Source organism: Lutjanus erythropterus, chromosome 23 (genome assembly GCF_056507025.1).
Source record: "Lutjanus erythropterus isolate fLutEry1 chromosome 23, fLutEry1.hap2, whole genome shotgun sequence".
Taxonomy (NCBI): Eukaryota; Metazoa; Chordata; class Actinopteri; order Lutjaniformes; family Lutjanidae; genus Lutjanus; species Lutjanus erythropterus.
The window spans coordinates 22,173,443-22,195,285 of NC_139339.1; the positions used below are offsets into that span (position 1 = coordinate 22,173,443).

Genomic DNA, 21,843 nt, shown 5'->3' on the forward strand with positions numbered 1-21,843 from the left:
AGTGGCAGCACAGAAGGTAGCCTCGATTTACTTGACATTTCCCAAAGCTTCCCTCGGGGTGGCTGGTTGTGTCCCATTTCAGCTTCCTGTTGGGAGTGCTTTTCAAATGACTCATGTTCATAGTCTTTTTCTTGAGTGCACAGACTTTAATTTAAAATGCAAAAATGCTCTCATGCTCAATGACAAGCTCGATTACAATTAATTTCACTATACGTTCTGTGCCTCCTGGCTTTGATAAATACGCCAAATCACCAATCAGCTGCTGTTTGGTAACATTTGGGTTACAAGAAGATGAACTCCACCTCCGAGGCCTATCATGCAAAGAGCAGTGGAAGACCCTGGCATGTTGACAATGAGACCTTTCCCAGGCCTCGCTGATGGCCGCATGCACGTGCATTTTGGCCGAAACCTCCTCTTCAAATGCCGGGCTGCCCTCCACTCTGCTTTGCCAATTGATTCCAAAGGGTGTCTGAGCTGAATCAAATGATCCCCTCTGGCAGCCCTCCCACACAGCTGCGACCTCATTGATTTTCAGTGAGATGCCACACAGGCTGAAGGGCAGCACGGAGCCCTGCTGAGTGCCATTCACAAAGTGCGAGCTTAAGTTTGACGCAGACAGGTTAGAACATTCAGTACGCTCTTAGACATAAGAGTTCTGATAAGGTTCTTCTTGACGGGCTGATGATATACCCAGAACCATTTGGTTCTGAAGAACCCTTTTTTGAAAGTAAGGGTTTGTCACTGAAGGTTCCATTTCTTTTTCATCCAAAGAACCCTTTCTGAAACAAAAAGTTCTTCAATGATTATTGATCTGCTTGATGAACTTGTAACTCATAATATAAAAGTCTTCTTGGTAGAACCCCCCGGGTGAGTTCTCGATAAAACCTGTGGAATACAAAAGGGTTCTCAGTAGAACCGCCAAGGTTGGTTTTAGGTAAAACCTCTTGGTAGAACCCCCATGGTGGTCTCTTGTTAATGCCCAGAAGTTTGAGAGGTTCTTGATAAAATCCCCAGAGTGGGTTCTGTAGAACCTCTCACAAGGATTTTGTGGGACAACTATCATAAATGGTTCTACATATAACACTTTATGTTGAGTTCTTTGTAGAACTCTCCAAGTTCCAAGTGGAACTTTTATTAAAGATTCTACCAGGAACAAATAGGGGTTCTCCTATGGGGACAAACCAAAGAACTCTATAGGGTTCTAGTTAGCACTTGTATATATAGGATTATGCCTAGAAACATCTGGGAAAGGTTCCCCCTGAGAAATTTCTCAGAGAGGTTCCACAGAGAACCCTTCTATGGCATTATGATTTCACCCAGAACACTCTCTGGGGGTTCTTTCCAGAACTGTTCTACTTTTTATGAATGCTGACATGAACCTACACAAACACATTGGTCTATGAGTCCGTTCCCATTGAAGTACCTAACTAAGCACCTAACCGCTAAAAGCATGTTCACCAAAAATAAATTGGTCCGTCACCTGAAAAGTTGGTTCCCAGCTGGAACCAAAAAATAGTAGAATTTTCTTGGTAATGTTCTCTGTTGATGACAACCTGGGTTACAATGGTTCTGATCAAAACTGGTGGAAATACAGGCTGGTTCACTAGATAGCACTGAGGTTTCAGGAACCTTGAGCGGAACCATTCAACAACCAGAGTGATTTTATTGGAAAAGGGCCTTGAGTGGATACTACAGAGAACCCTTTTATATTCCAAGTTTCATCTAGAAACCACCCTCATGGTTCTGCTAAGAATCCTTTATATTCCAAGGGTTTCATTTAGAACCCACCCAGGGGGCACCAAAATATATTTTATAATGGTATATATATAACTTCTTGTCTTACAAGGGTTCTATGAAAAAAAAGGGTTCCTCATAGGCATATGGTTGAAGGTAGAACCTTAGCCCCTCAGGACGAACTCTTTTAGAACTCATATATTTAAGAGTGCAGTATGATGGTCCATTCAGATTAGGTTCATGTGTGGATGTGCATGTGGGCTGCTGAACATTACTCCAAAAGTCTCTGGCTTCATCACTTTTCTTTCCTGCATCTTTCTGCCTCATTATACTGTAAATCTTTTTTAACCTCTACTGTCACCTTCTGTCTTTTACTCTCCTTAAAATCCTTTTTGGCAGTGGCCTACACATTCCTTCACCCTCGCAACTAACGTTTCTTTTCCTTCCTTCTCGTTGACAGAAGCTGCTGCAGTTGCAGAACTTCAACACGCTGATGGCGGTGGTGGGCGGCCTCAGCAATAGCTCCATCTCTCGTCTCAAAGACACCCAGACCCACATCAGCACAGAGACCAACAAGGTGCAGTAGCTGTAGTATCTATTTTCAGCCTCCACAGACAAACACCATCAGATAAATTTTAATGCTTGCTGCATGTTGATGCACTTAGCAAACAAATGATGTTGAATCTTGATTCAGTAATCCACATCTTCCCCGTGAGAGCTGCCAAACTTCTTATCTGTGCCCGTAACTCCTACACAGTGGCTTTTTAGAAGTATGAATCTGAGCCATATAACTGGAAAGTTGCATGCAACAGTTGGGGGAGTCTTGTCAGTTATGTAAGTCCATCTGGAGCAAAGTTTTCCAGAATGTTTTTGACTCTTCTAAACAAATCTCTCTTGAGACAGACTTTCTGTTTCCTGCCAACTCTCATCTCATCCCTGCTCATTTTGTACATCATTATCTCCGCCAGGCGGAAGTGCTGTCATGCAATAGGTCAAAGGCTCATTTATGCCCCCTTTACATATGAAACTACATACATTTGTTTCAAACAATGCAATCATCACTACCTACATACTTCCATGTGTCCTTTATGTTGGCTTGGATGTTGAGTAACACATCCAGTGCAGGGTGCCACTCAGAGTCAAACATTATCTCAAAGAAGATGAAGAGTCAAAATGTTCTTCATCAACAACAAACAAGGCGATGCTGGAGAAGGTTACAATATTTTGTGTGTGCCCTTATGACCAAGGACCTCTCATGGTTGAGGTGATTTAAAAGCTTTAAAAAACATTTACATGCTCACCATAGTGGAGCGTTCAAGGTCCACTAGTAACTATAGTATCCAGATGTATCTGGACATATCCTGTGTTTTCCTGTTAATAGCAACTAGCAACTAGCTAGCAATGGCTAGCAAGAAACATGTCTGGGATAATATAAGCACACAACTTAATAAAATATGTAACATACTGTATATTAAGTGATTTGGTTACTTGTTGGAATTAAATTCAGTCACTGGCGAATTAATCAGCTCTTTTCCAAAATGTCAAATTTATGAAAAGCAACAAATTCCAGTGGGACATGCCGGCTTAGACTTATGAATAGGCAATATTAAATGTAAATTATTCTGAATTTCAGCTGATTGCAATTTTCTGAATAAAAAAAACCCATTTAAATTGAGAAGTTTGGGCTTATTGTCGGGTTAATTGTTTCATTATTAAGCTTGAACCCTAGGACACCCGGTTATAATACCATTATGCTGTTCTATGCATCTTAAAGAAAACTGTATTACTCTGTTACTATACAAAAACACTTTGTCACCATCTGTTGCCTGGCAGAGATCTGCACTCTTCTATGTTCCTCTTAAATTAACTTCATCCCCCTGTATTCACTCAACCTGCAGGTTTTTAACAACCTCATTGAACTGGTGACCTCATGTGGGAACTACAGTCAGTACCGCAAGCGCTTCTCCGAGTGCTCGGGCTTTCGATTCCCTATCCTTGGTGTGCACCTGAAGGATCTGATAGCCGTGCATGTAGCGCTGCCAGACTGGGCGGACAAAGAGAAAACACGGGTCAACCTGACAAAGACCCAACAGCTGCACGCCATCCTTCAAGAGCTGGCGATGATCCAGAACACACCGCCTAACATCGACGCCAACACAGACCTGCTCAACCTGCTCACGGTGAGTGCAAAGACTGGACAGAACATGTAGGCAGCGTCCAAGATGGATGTTTGGCTTGAATTAAAGATGTACCTGCAAAGAACAGCTTGCGATCAGCTCCTAAATTCATCATGAAGTGCAGCAGAATTGGAAAGCTCTCATTAAGCACCCCAACAGCAGTGATGTAGGAGGGCAAACTTTGAGGACAAACACTTTGTGTCCAGCCAGTGTAATAGGCAGTCTGTTTGATACACAGAATTAGTTCTGCTGTGATTTGATTGGCTCACAGTCAGACAAACTGTACAGCGGCCAGCTGGGACAAAATCTGTGGACAGAAATTATATTTAACCAAAGCATTTGAAGCATTAACCCTCGTGCTCATGGCATTCAGTTGTTTTAAACAGATATGATCCAGAGTGGAAACATTGATTAGATTGAAAATGACAAGTGAAATTTAATAGAGGAAGGAGAAATAATTTACTATCTTACTACAGGATTTTAGTTCTGACAACTTTTTACTTTCACGCTCTACGTTTTAACACAAAACTCTATACTTTCTGCTTATGATATTTTCAAAACAGGCTTGTAATTTTAATAGACTTGAGTGGAATTATTGATTACTTTTACTGTGTCATTTTTGTCACTTTCCCAACATCAAAAACAGTTTCAGCTTAAATTAATGGATCAGCAACACATGTATCCGTCATTGCATAGTATATCAAGAACAACAGACATTACAAGACAAAAGATGAAAAAGACAACAACACAACAACACAACAACACAAAAAAGACATACAAAGACAAAACATAAGAAGATGAAAAAGATGTAACAACACAAAACATGGCATGAAAGATATAATACAACGAAAAAGATATAACAAGTGGAAGAACAACATTAATGACGTAACAAGATGAAAAATTAAGATGAGAGAGACGTAACAACACTAAAAAGTATATAACAAGACTAAAACAATGTATCACAACAAAAAAAGATGTAACAAGATGAAATAGAGACATGGAGACTCGACTGCGAAGAAAAGGTGAGATTCAGTTAGCCTTTCATGGAAACAGCTGGTAGAAATGTCTTTTAGAGGGTGACTCTTTACTTTTATACTCTGATTACATTTCTTACTTTTTCACTTTTACTTGAGTAAAGAAGTTGGATCAGTACTTCTGCTTTTACCAGAGTCTGTCTTATACAAGTATCTACACTACTGCTTGAGTACAGAGTTTTAGTACTTTTGCCACTTCTGATTTTAATGATAAACAACAGAATATCAGATGGATTGTCTGATGTACTTTATAAAAGGGCAGAGGAAGATTTACAGTAATCAGTTAATGTGCCATTATCATAGTATGTAATATTATTTTGATAATTTTTGGAATGGGATCAAACAAAAAAATGTTTTGAAACAAATTTTAAAGGGATACTGTGTAAAATCCTCCTAGCATCCTAAATGTCAACTTCTTTCAAAAGTTTAATCGATGAGCCTAAGCCATAATAACCCAGATGACATCAACAGGATTATCTTTTTAGCCTTTTAAAAGCTCCTCCAGAGCAACAGAAAACATTTTACAACTGTTTCAACAGGCTAAGTACTGTACTACTTCTGAGTGTGAGCAAACTAAACTTCATGCAGTATATATAACAATATAATAATATACTAACAATGGAATTAACTATAGAAATGGAAATTAAGACAAATTGTGATGATTATAGTAATGAAACTTAAAAACAGAAAAAATAAATATAAAATATTTAAATATATAAACAATAAATTGCACAACAAAAATGAAATCAGTGATCAAGGCTATTGCAGTGCCATTAAGTGTCCCAAACTTACAATATGGGGCCAGTAACCAGGGTAAATACAAATGAAAATATGCACCCATATGCATGCACATCTCTTTAAAGAGGGGCTGGCTGGTGAACAGGCCTCAAGGCACTCACACACCGTGAAATTTCACTGGCAGGCAGCTGAACAAAATAACAGATTAATGGTTGCCAGTGGGAATAGAATCTATGAGAGGAACCACTTATGGTGAATTTAATGTTTTTTCCCCCAATTTTAAGGACATCACGTGTTCAGGGTTTAGATGATGGGAGTAGATAAGTTTTCCACAACAGGACAATTCTTTTATGTGCAGTTAGGCAGCTTAAGGCAATTAAATTTGTTTGAATTTCTACTCGCACAGTGTAGTGTGACGAGTATCTGTTTCACGAACTGAACCACTTTTTCTTTCCTGACAATGCTATAGTAAAGTTACCTTCACAATAAAGATTTTGCATCCTTAAGTTTATTTCTTAAGCTAGCGACTTTTCACAGCTATCTTGTTACATATTGATAATCGCCTTTCTTGTTTGTTTTGCAGCATTTCTGAGCTTTTTGATAACCACCTCAATGTCTTAGATACACCATCATCTTTATTCAAACTCAACAGAAACAAAATAAAACTCTTCTTTCCACTGCTCCATCACTCACTAAATCTGGTTTGGTCAGAATAAACCCTTCTCAGGTCAAGACGTTTTTGTTGAGTTTTATTTTGTATTTATTGAGTCTGAATGAAGATGACAGTGCTAGCTAACTAGCTAATGTTGCTAATGGTCACCTAAAACAGTGAGCTGATTATCAAAATGCTCACAAACGCTACATAACAAACAATACTATTAACAATATTACCAAGCTAACTGTGAAAAGTGAAATAACTAAGTCAAGGATGAAAACTCACTAAGTGTGTAGTTAAACTTACTCTAGCCTTGACAGGAAGTAAACAGACGTGCAGCTCGTACAACAATGTGATCTAACACACTACATTTTGTAAATAAATTAGAAAAATAATTAAATTAACAGCATTCATTAGATTACCACAAACATTCAGTGATACAAACAGGATCAGACGTTTATGTCTACACGTTTGGTCGACTGTTATCCGGTAGCCAAATTCCATTGTTTTTGAATAATGCTTTTATCCGGGACAAAGAGTCAGGACCCCTGATTCAGCACCTCTTCTTTGAACTTCACTGAACTTTAAATTGTTAACCTGCACAGAAACCTCCTGTCTGTTGCTGTATCCTGATTAAAGACTGAATGACTTTTGCTGTCAGAGCGTTTTGGCTTTGAAAAAGAGTGTAAGCAGAATCTTTTAAATCTCAATCTCAGTCTGTTGTGATAGGACAGTGATACTGATCTGTGGTTTCTTATCTCTTTTACTTGTGAACTACTTTGTCATGACAAGTGCTATAGACATGAACAGTATTCTTACTATGTTCTTGAAAATTGCGTCATGTCCTAACAAAAAAAACTTTAAAATGATTAATACCATCACTCTTGTAATGATCACAATGTGAAAAAGCATACCTGTTAAGGTAATAAATCCAAGTAAGGATTTCTGGGCTTTCATTTTTTGGTGAAAATGTATTCATATATTTGAAATATATGTAAATTATTAAAAGTTTTGCTTTAAGTTTGCTTTAATTTTTTTAATTTCTGTGCCAGAAGAAAATCCTTGTCCCAGACTGTTTAAAACAATGAAAAAATGTGTTAAATGAATCCCATAAAATCTAACAATGACCACTGATAACATAGCATAACATACCATTTCTCAAGAATGAGTATAGTCATTACCATAAAATGTTAAAAATGTAAACAGCCTTTGAAACAGTAATCATGCAACTTCTTCAAAATGTCAGTCGCCAGTGAATCATAATGAGCACATTCTGCTGCAAAACCACAGATCTTATGTTTAGCGCAAGCTCTTAAACTGGCAACACGGAGTGAGAGTGATCTGAGCTTTGTTGCTGCCTGCACTCCAGCATGAAAGCTGAGGTGATGTTTAAGCACTTCACACTAAAAGCCTCTGTGTGTGTGTGTGTGTGCTGGTATTTTTTTGGCAGATGCAGATAAGAGTTTCCCGGATTTGAGGCGGGGAGTTTTCAGAATTTATACAATCCCAAGAGATCAATCACTCGATCTGGCGGCAGGTGTTCTTGTGAGATTACAGCTGGCTCTACTCTTTTTTTTTCTTTGAAAATGACAGAAAACAACTTGACGGGTTTGGGAGCTGAGGGGCGCTGGGAAAGTTTTCTGGACAGAGTCAATATCCAATTATCTTATGCCAGCGCTTATTGCAGTTGATCTAGCTTGAGACCTGCTTGGCTCACAGTGAGGAGATGGAAAGAAAGTCAATATATCCTTCAAAATAATGACGTCCTCTGCTGCCAGCTAAAACAGACAAACCACACAGGTTTAAAATACTTTTTTCCTCCTTTCTGAGTTGTATTCATCAGCTTTTCAAATGAAGGAGATTCTGTTGTATCATCTCGGATGTGCTGAAAAATGTGCAGTTAACCTTTTCCCTGAAATACGGTAAGCTTGACTCAATCAGGAGGCCAAACAAGAAGAAAAGCCTTTTTTCTTCTGCATTTCAACTCAATAAAGCCCAGGAAACACAATTACAGTTATCTAATCAAATAACATGAGGCCAACTGGGTGATCATATGCGGCTGTTGCCGTAGCAGCTCTGATAATGTAAGAGGTAGCTCTATTTAACAATTTCTTTAATGAACAGGTTTGTTTGTGAGAGCGCAAGCAAGCAAAATTTATTTAAATACATTTAATATCGTTCCCGGACTCCGGTCACAAAGTACATCACAGTCAAAGACGTAGAATCAAATAAAGAAAACAAAGATCAACGAGCGAACAAGTGGACTAACAAGTACACAAAGTCACAGCTTGCAATATAACATTTATTTGCGACAACTAGACCTTCATCAGGCAAATAGTTTGCGTCAGTAGGGAATGGTTGTTAGTCTACAATCAATCACATTCCCAACATACAAAAAAGGGACAAAAATACCAACTGGTTATTAAATACACTTAAATATCTGGTGGTTTTATTGACTGGGTAAATGCTACACTAAAGCACATTCTCAGAAAATATATAAATTTGAGTCAAAAGAGTTTCTAAATTTGACATTCCCAAATAATCTGATTATTATGTGAGCATGATCTGATCCTCAGTGTTGACTGAGCAAATTGAAGACTTACAATAATATTTGCCAGCTGTTTGTGTGAAGGTAAACACCAACCTTATTTGGTGCCTGATGCACTGATATTTGCAGTCGGACGCTGCTTTTGCCTGAAGTCTTTGCAGGAATGTATTTATTTTGTGGTGGACATGAATGCAGGGAATGAAGAGAAGCTTTCTAAATTCTGGTGAAACTTTCATCAACAGCTCCAGACTGAAACTCTCTTCATGGATACTATACAAACAATACTGTTGTAGAAACTGAGCCTGAATGTCTGAGAACAGAGTACATAATAAAATAATCTAAGATCAAAGGCTCACTTACAGGCTTTTTGAACTTTCAACCACATTGTATAGTTTTCATTGTTCTGCAACCTACTCTAAGTGTGGAACTGATCAAGTGATGGTGGTCATATATGTACAGAAACCCTGCTATGTTTGTCTTGTTAAAGGGTTTCAGAATAACTTAACACCTCCAGCACACATTACTTGCTGTAGTTGTGTGCACTTCGACGTACGAGACAGAGAGCGAGTCTCAGTGATGAGAGCGAGGGCAAGACACCTAAACCACACTGTGAAAATACAGCTGAGTTAAATGTAAGACGCACATCACTAATGGTAAAAACATAAACCAGCACAAAAGTGACACTTACACTACTATATACAACGTTGTTCTGAACAGACACATTACAAACGATAACAAAAGTAACATTTGCATTTTGGAGCATAAAACAAACTTAGAAACTTAACAGACTACTCAGTTCAGCACTAGGCATGATGGGAAATGTGGACTATCACTACTACCAGGCCTATTTTAGTATGAAGCCTTGTTTTGGTCTGCTTCCGTTTGCCCTATTAAAGTTACTGCATTACACTGTTGATACAAAGTCAACTTCCTGTGTCCATTTTAAATTAAAAGCCCTCTAGTGTTTCAGTAAACCAGTGGTTCCTGAACGGTGTGCCAAGGCACACTGTTGCGCCATGACCACCACACATTATTACTGCAATATATGACTACACAGAAGGTGAATTTATTGTATCAGTACTTCGTATGCACTTATTTCCCAATACAGAAGGAAATTATATACTCTAAATCCTTTAAAAACCTGTGCAGTTGTCAGAGTTATTTTTTCCACACCGGCACTCTGGGAACTCTGCTTCTGCTTCTGATTGGCTGTTACTCAGTGCCTTCGTTGGTTGGTGATAGAGGCTGGTTTCCATGGATATGAACAGAGGTGTGCCTTGAGATTTTATCTTGCCTTTTGATGTGCCTTAGGCACAAAAAGTTACAGAACCACTGCAGTAGATGGTGCAAGTTTGTAATGAGGAAGTGGAGAAGCTTAATATTACACTTAGCAAATTTGATTATTGCTGTGATACATTTATAATTTAATGAATACATTTCATATACATTTTAAATTCATGGTTTGTTGTGTTCTTTATCAATTTATAATAATAATAATAATAATAATAATAATAATAATGATAATGTAGGTTTGGATCCCGCAGAGACACCAGATTTCTCTTTTGGGTCCTGTGCTGAAAAAGTTTGGGAACCGCTGCTCATATTATTGAGTACATAAAGTGCAAAGGATGTTGAGGAACTGGTGTATTGAAGTACATAAAGTGCAAAGTGTATTGATGTACTGGGCTATGCTTTAGTTATTGCACAAGGGGGGGTTTGTGTAGTGTATTAAAAAGTAACAAAGGAGAGCTTTGAGCTGCTGCGACAGTGTGCGCCGCCATCTTGCCAGCTTTTTATATATAAAAGTGCCATTGACAGCCAGTGTATAAATCTTAATATAGCTTTTCACAAGAAGGCTATAACCAGCCCATGTATGCATTCACATTTAGAAAGTTAATGGAAAGAACTGTAGCTCCTTCTATGATGGTGTGAATTCAAGATGGATCATGAGTCATAAATGAACTTTCCCACACTGTTGTTTTGTAGGTGTTTTTGTCAGTTGCCCCAGAAATCTTATATAATTGACAGCTTACATCACAATTTATTGAAATCACTGAAAACAATGTGCAGTCAAGTTATTAAAGACAAAATCCTGTTCCCTGTTCTGCTCAGGTATCTCTAGACCAGTACCATACAGAGGAGGAGATCTACCAGATGTCTCTGCAGAGAGAACCACGCAAACCAGCGGTGAGCAGCACGCTGATGTGACACTCTGTGTCCTGTACTGACCTGTTCTCAAATATCCCGCTGACCCCACTCTGCTTCTGCCTGCCTATGATGGATGTTCCTGTTTTTCTCTGCACCTTTCACCCTGCTTTATGAAGCTGGATTTCACACAGTTTTTATGTCCTACGATATTTAGGCACTGTTTCTTTGAACCCATTATTGATACACCCCACGCTCTTCTCAGCTTTGCACTGAGTGCAGTATATAAAAGCATCACAAATAGATATTGGAAATCAACCTTGACTGCTGCTCTGTACAGAAGCTTCAATTTTCTTTTCTTTGTATGTTTGATGACAGTTTCTGCTTCCCTGGGTTCATATCGATCTCACTGTCTTTGGTTTCTCATTGGTTGCAGCAGAACTCCAGCCCCACCCCCGCACCTGACCCCAAGCCCACCATGATCGATGACTGGGCTGTGTCGGTGAAGCCCAACGCCGACCCGAACATCATCAAGAAACACATAGAGAAGATGGTGGAGGTGAGTTCTGATTGTAATCTGTGGGCTCCAGTGTGGAGGCTGAGCGTTGATTATCTGTTGTTACACTCTCCTCCACCATCTTGACACGATAACTGTACCTCAAGTGCTTTTTTGCTGTTGGACAAACGGGTAGTAATCTTATGCCATAATTACCAAGGCTGGGAAGGTCAACTGAAATCCTTGTAACTCCAGTTTTGATGATTCCTCCCCCTGGAATCAAGGACATTCAAACTATTTTGTAGGACGGAGTGCTCTAAATATGAGCAGAATTCAATTTTTTTTTTTTCCTGGCTCTGCATCATTTTAAATCATCCACAGTATCATCAAAGTCCAATTATTGATCAGTTTGCTCTCAACTGCCATTAGAGGAAGTGCCTTCAGGCATTTCTGTGTCCTCCGTTCATTTTTAATAAAAAGCATCCCCTTCAGGATTTCACTAGTAATAAATTCTTTTCAATACCAGTGACAAAACTAAAAAATAATAAAACACTGAATCAGGTCATTGGGGCATACATCTATGATGGTAATGTACACATCCCTTATGTCCATATTAAAGCAAAGCATACGTAGCAAAGAAGTGTTATATAATGTATTAACTGCCTCAAGATTTGTTTTCTCTTTCTCTTGATTTTCGATTCATAGTCATACTCTTTCTGATTTCATTTCATATGATTATTTCCTGCTTGACCTCTGACATGAGTGGACAGGTCCATTTGAAGGGGTGTGGGGAGGGGACTTTCACCACCTGCCTAAAATTATAGGTAGCCTACTGACAATTATGGGACTGTGTAATTTGGAATCAACCCCCACACCCCTACCTCCAACATCTGTGCCTGGAATTGAAAAATGTTAAAATATATATAAGGTCCCCTAGTGGTTGAGAATCTTCTTAAACTGTTGGAAAGATTTCTGTCATGCATAACTGCCCATTAGGATTTTTTTCTTTCTTCTTTTCTTTCTTTTATCTCTTTCTTTTCTTTTGGATTTTTGGAGAGCTGACAGTATAGAGACAAAGATCTCTAGCTGGAATGTGGAAGTTGTTTATATCTGAGTCTCAACCATTTGGCTACTGGAATATCCAATCAAATGTGTGTTTTTCACACACACAACAGCAGAAGCATTGCATTTTTATACTACTTAAAATAATAATAAAGAGCAATTCAAGCAGATACCCTTAAAGCTTGTAGGCAGCTCATTTTTTGGCAGTTATGTAGTCAGAAGCATAATGTAGTTCAAGTGTTCTGAGAGAAAATTAGACTTCTTCTCCTCTTAGCTCTGTTTTCAGGCTTTAGAAAACTCAGCCTGTAATAGGAGACCTTGGTCAATCACAAGTCAGTAAAAAGCCGGACTGAGCCGTACTTTGTCTGGTCCAGTGGCTTATGGTACCTAACATTAGCTGAACTGCTAACTTGCTGCGTAAGTGACAATACTGAGCAGACATTCTGAATCTTTTCTACTTGTGCTACTGTTATGCCATGGATAAACATTGCAATGACTTTATTTAAAGGATCAGTGATTAGGTGGCAAGAAGTTCCAGGCAACTGTAGAAACATGGCGGCGCAACATGGTGGACTTAAATGATTTTGTTTAAAAAGATGTGTATGTGTAGGGAGTATTTGTTGTTTTCTGGTTGTGGTCCAATTCCATTTGCTCCTGTCAGGTCATGTGATGATAAAATCTATTCAGTAACTCAAATAAGTCTTTGGAAATAAATGTGTTATGCATGGATTGCTGAAAAAAACAACTTATTCATTATTGATTAACATTGGGGAAACCGTCAGGGCCCTCTAGGCCTACAGACAGGGGCCTAAATCAAAGTCTAATTGTGAAACCTATTACTTCTTAACTTATATTGATTCAAGGTTCAAGGTTCACTTCATTATAAAGTATAGAATTGCACAATGAAATGAAGTTGTAGCGTCCTCCATGGTACTTACACAGTAAATTTATGAACAGATATTGAAATGTTTTGAATTAGAATAGAATAAAACAATTAAAGATATATGTGTATATGAGTATATAAACAACAACAAAAAATCTAATTCTCAGAATCATTTAACACCAAATATAAATGTTTCTAAGATGAAATCAACCTTCTCAGATCAAAGTAGTCCAGGCAATAAAGTTAAATGAAAGTCAGCACTCAACACTCTGCAATAGAATTTACAAAACTAAAACCTAACCTTAACAACTTTCCTGTTCACAGTCGGTGTTCAAGAACTTTGACACAGACGGCGACGGCCACATCTCCAGGGATGAATTTGAAGCAATCAGGAACAACTTTCCTTACCTCAGCAAGTTTGGAGAACTGGACAAGAACCAGTGAGAATTTACAGATTTATTCACTGCCATAAAATCCGTGCAGTTTTCAGACTGAACCAGTTTACATACTGATCTGATCTTTGTTTTCCTCCTCCCGCAGAGATGGGAAGATCAGCAGAGAGGAGATGATCGACTACTTTATGAAAGCGAGTTCTTTGCTGAACTGCAAGATGGGTTTCATCCACACTTTCACTGAGACCACTTATGTCAAGCCCACATTCTGTGAGCACTGCGCTGGCTTTGTGAGTATTGCTAGAACACCCATCATGTTTTAAAGGAATATTTCTCATTATTTAAAGTGGGGTTGCATGAGTAACTTAGCAATAGCTGTATTAGTGTATTAGTTACAGTAGATGCAGGTTGGCATGCTACTCTGAAGAATCAGAGAGGAGCACCAACAAGGATACTGAGCTATGTACAGCTGGGGACAGAGTCAGCAGCAAAAGGTATTTTAGCCAGCTAAGACAAAGCCCACTTGCAAAAAACATCATCATCAGTTTAATATTTTCACCACTTTAATTTGCTGTTACACAGCCTTTTCTGACAGTAAGGCCTTGTTATATAAGCTCTCTCCAAAGCAACCAGACTCCATTCGCAAAATCAGTAATTTTACCTCACAGAACATAAGAGTTGCTGGTATACCACTACCTTAATTTGATAATTTGTTTGTGTTATTGTGTGACTTTGGCGTTTTGAAAGGTTAGGTCCGATTCGCCAAAGTCTCACAATAACACATAAGACCTAATAGACTGAGGCAGCAGTTGACCAGCAATTCCTGTGCTCTCTGAGGTAAAATTACAGATATTACCTATAGAGTTTGGTTGGTTTGGAGAGAGCCATATTTATATTTATTTTCTGTCCAAAAGGCTGTCTGACAGCAAAGAAAAAACACTGGAAATACTCTAAATCTACACTGAAATTGATATAGATTTTCTTTAAGTGGGCCTTTTTATGTGGCCAAATTACATTTTGTTGCTGACCTTGTCCACAGCAGTACATTGCTTAGCTTCCATGCTGGTACTCTGACCACCACTTACTGTAGGTAATACACTGACTATGGATAAGCACATCATATAACCCCACTTCAAAATAATCAGAACTATCCCTTAAAGCTTGTGTATTACCTCACTGATAACAAAGTAATGTGTGTGCAATATTTTTGAAGCAGATTTTAAATACACAATCAGCTGTATGATTTATAAACCCTCCAGGCTCCCATGAAGGTCCTAAACAAATATTGATCTTTCTTTTGTTTGCCTTTGTGTTTCAAAATGCATTGATTTCTGCAGTGACCCAATCGATGGCACGTGTCACAGTTTATTTAAAAAGGTCAGAGGTCATCTGTGCTCGCGCCTCCTATTCCACAGCTTTATGTAGCCTTATAGACTATCTGCACTTCATTATTTGTCTCAGCAGTCGCCATCAGCGCGTGATAGGCCCATCTCTCAGAGGTTCCTCCTGTCAGGTCAGGGCAATGCCAATTACTTTGAGCTACAGCCACACACTGCTGAAGTTGCACTCTGGGAAATATGGGAGGAAGGTAATTGGGCGAGATGATAACCCTTATATGTGGCAGTGTTAAGTCTGTGTGTGTGTGTGTGTGTGTGTGTGTGTGTGTGTGTGTGTGTGTGTGTGTGTGTGTGTGTGTACATCCTCTGGCCCTTAACATCCTCCAAAGTCCCCCAAGGAGTCCTCTGTTATTCAGACAGTGAGTCAGCACTCAGCTATAATGAGAACAGGAATAGGGCCCTCACATTGAACTGACATCCCATTCATTTCTATATAATACACACACACTGTAAAAATTTACATTTTGATTTTACTTTAAAAACTTAAAATCATCAAGTGTTTTAAGCCCTGTTTACACTGGATAAAAAACCCACTAGCACCCACTAACATCAGGGTTTTTTCTATAATGAGAAAGGGTGTGATGTGGTCAAATGACTCTGCAGTAGTCACAGGTATTTTTTGGCTCCAGCTCCAGTTGGCAGTGAGTTGGCCAAATTTGAAGAGACAAGTTGAGTTAATTCAGTAATGATTCAAGTCAAATAAACTTTTCTAGTCAAACTTGATATTAATTTAGTTGTACTCAAGAACACATGTTGAATAAGATTAAAATATTAAGTTAAATTAACAGCTCTAAAGTCACATTGATGAAGAGGAAGAAGGATCTCAAGAAAGTTTCTCAAGAAAGCCTGCTAATATGCTGACCATATTTCTTTAGAAACTTAATTTAATGAGTTGACTGAAGTCTACAGTGCATTCATTCAACTCATGATTTCAAGTCAGAAGAACTCATGCAAGTTTTAAAGTGTTCTGAAGATAAACACAAGAAATTCTAAGTTTAATTAGCCTGATTAAATAAAACTTCCATATTTACATTAGTTAATGAGAAAAGATTAGTCGATTCCATTAAACTTAAGTATGACTTTTTTTTACAGTGTAAAGTGAAGCTAGAGAGAAATACTGTAATGCTCAAAAGAGAGGTATGTCACAGACTATATGTATTCATATAATCTTTGACAGTTTATTAACACTCAAAAACACACTCGCGCACACAAACACACACTCTCCAGGGGAAGCTCTGGCATTTTCACTCCATCACGAGGGGAAACTCAGAATAGAGAGCAGGGAGAGATAAGGACTCTGGCAGCGTGCTTCTTCCTTTGAATATGTGTGTGTGTGTGTGTGTGTTGCAGAGGTAGATACATTAGCCACTTCCTCGTCTGCTGCCTGCTTTGTGCATTCCCTCTTGGCTTCTGTGCAAAAACAATATTTTCCCGCAGCCCATTTTTCAACACTTGTCTCAAACACGCTGTACGAGCCAAGCCGGGCCTCCTGTAAACACTGCAGAGTTCACTCACCTCCTCTGTCTCACATGAATCCTCATAATCTCGCGCTGGTTTGCCTGCAGCCACCTTTGGCCCTACAGCCTAATTAATGGCAAACAGATGATTTTACTAAATGCACAAAGCGAGACGACACATCACAGGGTTTTTTTTTTTTGCATCTCAGGAGAGAACAACGAGTTTTTAGCTGCAGGCTCAGAGCACTTTAATATGAGAGCTCGCAGAGAGTCTCTTTGGGCTTTCACAGTTTAGCTTCACAGAATCAGAATGAGAAAAGCAAGAACAGTCTGTTGTTTTGTCTTCTGCTGCTGGAGAGTAGAAACAGTCTGACAGACTCCAGTCCACTGAAAAATAAGGTTGGTGAAAATGTTCTAACTGGAGAAAATGTCTTATTACAGTCACAGATTCTAGGCAATCTACTGTACACTCTTAGAAAAGAAAGTCTGAACAAGAACCATAAAGGGTTCTTCAGCTTGTCCCTATAGGAGAAACCTCTTTGGTTCCTGGTAGAACCTTTCATAAAGGTTTCACTTGAAACCTTCAGAGTTCAAACTAGAACCCAGCATAAGGGGTTATAGAACCATCCATGAAAAGTAGAAGCCATCCAGAACCTTTTTTCCTTCAAATGGTGCTAATAAGAACCCACTTCTATGATCAACCTTTTTATATTCCAAGGACTTTTATCTTAAACCCATCCTCAGGGTTCTACTGAGAACCTTTTAATAATCCAAGGGCATCATCTAGAAACCACCTAGTGGGTTCTGCTGAAAGCCCTTTTATATTATGGTACAAAGAACCCCCTGTGAGAGGTTCTACAGAGAAGCCTTCTATGGTGGGTGCCACTCAGAACCTTTCCACCTTCTAAGGGTGCTAACAGTAACCCACCCAAAGGTTTTACGAGGAACCTTTTAATATTCCAAGGCTTCTATTCAGAACCTACTTAGGAGGTCCTACCAAGAACCTTTTAAATTACAAGGATTTCCTCCAGAACCTTACCAGGGGGTGCTACAAACAACTCTTTTATATTCCAATGGATTTATCTCAAACCCACTCAGAGGGTCCTACCAAATACCTTTTAAACTACAAGGATTTTTCTAGAACTTTCCCAGAGGTTTCTTCTGAGAGTTCATATGTATTACAGTCAAAGAATCCTTGACAAAGAAATGTTCTTTTCCTTGTGAAAATCTTTCTTCCGAAAATTGTCTTACACAGAACCCTTGATGACCCCTTCTTCAGAAGCAAATGATCCTGGCTAGAACATCAGCCCTTCAGGAAGAACACATTTGGAACCCTTATTTCTAACAGTTGTAGAATCAAGCAACAAAACCAAGTATATTAATTCAAGTAATCATGCATACTGATTGATTTACCATTCAAACTGCAGAAAGCTTTCTTTTCTGTGTTTGGTGCGTTTAGGTTCATACCGCAGCCCAGCAATTGTAAACAAACCTCCCATGGACATGTCTCTGTGACCTTATCCTGCTGGGTTGCAAATTTCGGCAGTGGAGCGGGGGTGTGCCAAAACAAATCTGTTTCCAGTCCCTGTAACTGTAACAGCTAAACACCATGGAATTTTCTGTTCTGTTTGCAGCAACCCCCCCCCCCCCCCCCAAACATTGATGTCCAAACCAGCTGAGGACACACACTGCATAAGACTAAATTCACAGCTGTAAATCCTACAGATGATGACGCTGTCTATTTGTTAAGTCAGGCTCAGTTTCCACACCAGATCTGTTTGTGCCTGAAGTTTGGAACGAGAAAGGAGCCTTCAAATTTAATAGACCAAATTAGAGCTCTAACCAAAGAGTATTTCCATTATTAATTTATCTGCCAGTTATTTTAAGGATTAACCAGTGAATAGCCTCAAAAATGTCAAGATTGTGAAAAATGTTCATTGCAATTTCTCAGAGCCCAGAGTGACCCTCTTAAATTGCTTTAAATTTTAAAATAACTGGTGACTAATTTTGTTTCAACTGGCTAATCAATTCATTGACTAATTGCAGCTCTAGCTGCCATGACTTTCCCCCCCCCTCATTTGCTTTCTTGTTTAAACGAGACAAATCTGTCCGTTAGAGTCAAAGTTAGATCCAGAAGAAGCAGCAATCCTGCCTCTATCCAAAGGAAAAAAACAAGCCTATCTGCATCTCTAAAGCTCACTATTTAACATGTATCTTGCAGAAAACCTGAAGTGTAAAAACTAAACTATTTCTTGTCCGGGTGCAATGACTTCTTGGAGTCTCTGCTGGTTGCCCAGCAACTTCATGGTGATGACAGGACTCAGCAGGATATCATGTGTTGATTAGTGAGGTGTCGGAGGGTAAATTTAATTGACCTTTGGACAAAAGCTACAGAGTTAACGTGTCATGGCTGAGACACATCTGATTGCAATATTATTTAATGAATTTGTCACAAAACAGAAAGTTTACCAGCGCTTGAGCAGTGTTTCCGTCTTTGTTAAACTTTGTTAAAGTGAGACAGGGGTCCTTAGAGTGTAGCTAGGACACGATTTGTGCCAATTCTCAAGAATGGGTGATTTATTTTATGTGACTCAAGAGAGTGGAGCACAAACAGAACCTGCAATATTAACAAAGCATCAGCAGACAATGTGGCTAAAATACAACAAAAGTTACTTAAATATAGGAAGTACACTCTTCAAAAAGCCACGTAAGTTACAAATCATCTTTGGCTTGTGTGATTCTAATAACAAAATGAATTTAAACATAGATGGCAGATTAACTTAATATCTTTCTCTGTAATTCATTATGCATGCATTCTTACATTCAAACAAAATATGATACTAATCTCCCAAACTATTGCAAAAGTTGCAAATCCTCTGGTTTCTATCCAGCCTTTTCCAAATAGCGTTCCTGCACTGTGGGTTTTCATACAACAGTTAGTTAAAGCTCTTTTTCGGATTTAATATGACATGGTGTCATACATCTGGGCTCACTTTGCCACTTTTACATGAACTATCTTCCCAGCTCCCCATATAACATGTAATATTGCAGAGTGCCATTTGAACTTTTTCTGATTTTAAAACACTTTATAAAGGAATGGAAGCTGACTGCCAAAAATATGTTGCAATGCAAATGGAAAGTAGAAACTCTCCTCTGTGTGTAATAAAAGCTGTTCATCTGCCCGCATTTGCCGAAGCATCGAACTATTCAGTAAAGCAGGACCTGAAAGAAAGTCATCTGTTGTTACTCTTAAAGTCTGGTATGAAAAGGTAGAAGGCTTCGGCTTTTTGGTACTGTAACCTTAAAACATGAGGTACTTACTGGAGAAAAATCTTTGATGCTCAACACAAGGGAAGAAGTATTTTCTCTCATTCAAAATTCCTTGTTAGAGTCAGGAAACATTTACTATTACATTTACCTACAGCAGTCAAACAGTAATTACACACACAGGTTTAGTTGTAAATGTGTTAAAGGGATAGTTCAGATTATTTGAAGTGGGGTTTTATGAGGTACTTATCCATAGTCAGTGTCAGTGTGTTCTGTGAGGTGAAATGCATCAGAGAAAGCAATATTTTGGCTACTTAGAAAAGGACCACATAAATATAATTTTAACTTATTTTTAAACTATAATTAGACTATTTTTACTGCTTTATTTTGTGGTCAGACAGCCTTTTCTGACAGGAAACTGCTGTTACGCAAGCCAAATATCGCTTGCTTGCTTCAAAATATCACTTGCTTCAAACTCCATAGGCAAAATTAGTAATTTTACCTCTCTAAAAAATGGAATTTGCCGGTCGACTGCTACCATGATCTGTTGGCTTGTTTTTGTCATTGTGTGATTTTGGTAAATTCAGTTTATCCTTTTAAAACACTGAAGTCACACAATAACACAAACAAACAGACAGATTGAGGCAGTGGTAGACCAACAGCCCCTGTGTTCTGCAAGGTAAAATTGCTTATTTTCACTATGGAGTTTGGTTGGTCGAGAGAGAAAGATATTTGGCTTCTTAAACAGCAGTTTCACATTGTAAAACATTCTCTGACAGCAAGGTAAAGTGGTGAAAATATTCAGAAAAAAGCTTACACTTAGACTGAGGCTGCCCTGCCCTGTACCTCACACAACCCCACTCCAAATAATCCAGACTTTCCCTTTGACATCATGTCAGCTCAGGTTTAAGCTAAGCATAAGAGACATCAGGAAAATATAACAAAAATATAAACATAAAAAATTCACAGAGTGCCTCTTTAATATTGAATGTGTGACTGCAGGCAGTAAAAAATTTTCCATCACAATAAACTGCAGACATTCTGCTTCAAGTGCCAACTCATTTCTAGATTAATAGTTTAGTTTTCTACAAGCTTACAGTAAACCATCAGAGAAGTGTGTAAGGCATTGTGTGTTTGTAGCACATTGTGTTTTGAGTCTACAGAGGCAGTAAAGGTCAGTCAGTGTAGGCAGAACTGTGATGATCGTAGTGTTTAGATGTTCTGCTCGTAACTGACTTCTCTTTGTTGTAGAGCCTCTGGCTGTGTTCACCGTTTCCCACTGTGTGTGTGTATATGTGCATCTACATGTTTGTGTTTGCATGCATGCATGTAGCTGTGTGTGTGTTTGTGTGTGTGTGTGTGTGAAGAGGTCAGGATATTTTGTGCCTCCTCAGATGTGCCAGTGCGGTGTGTGATCTCCAGCTCGGCTCTTTCATGTCATTGTTCCCCCACCGTCTGTGCGCTCCCCGCATCCCGCTTGATCTCGTCCCCCTCCACCCCCTCTGTCCCGCCAACCTCCTCCGTCTCTCCCTTTCTTTCCTTCCGTCCCTCTCTTAGCTACATCTCTCTCTCTCTCTGTTCCATTGTGCCCCTGTCATCATCCATTTTTTTTCCAGCCTTTACTTGGTACTTCAGCATCAATGAGGGACATCAGCATTTGAACTATATGGGTACTTTAACATGTCCAGTCCATTAACTGCTAATTGTTTAAACTTTCTTTTTACGGCCCACCATCTTCCAAAGCACATGTTTTTAGATGAATCTCCTACCTTTTAGGCTGTTACTGGTTGCCATTCATTTCAGTTCACTGATCTCCAGAGTTGGAAATATTACACACATTCTTTACTCAAGCAGATGT

General features: G+C 38.8%; 1 protein-coding gene across 3 annotated transcripts in view; it reads left to right on the plus strand.

Annotated features, from left to right (window-relative positions):
* LOC146306198 (RAS guanyl-releasing protein 2-like) overlaps positions 1-21,843 on the plus strand; it is a 67,433-nt gene that overhangs the window by 30,756 nt on the left and 14,834 nt on the right. For 2 of the 3 annotated variants that reach the window (XM_084711756.1, XM_084711755.1), the window contains exons 8-13: positions 2,195-2,311; positions 3,633-3,914; positions 10,999-11,073; positions 11,468-11,590; positions 13,797-13,912; positions 14,013-14,154. In XM_084711756.1, the coding sequence (XP_084567882.1) occupies positions 2,195-2,311; positions 3,633-3,914; positions 10,999-11,073; positions 11,468-11,590; positions 13,797-13,912; positions 14,013-14,154 (855 nt within the window). The remainder of the gene's footprint in view (positions 1-2,194; positions 2,312-3,632; positions 3,915-10,998; positions 11,074-11,467; positions 11,591-13,796; positions 13,913-14,012; positions 14,155-21,843) is intronic. The other variant, XM_084711757.1, reaches the window with a different exon arrangement.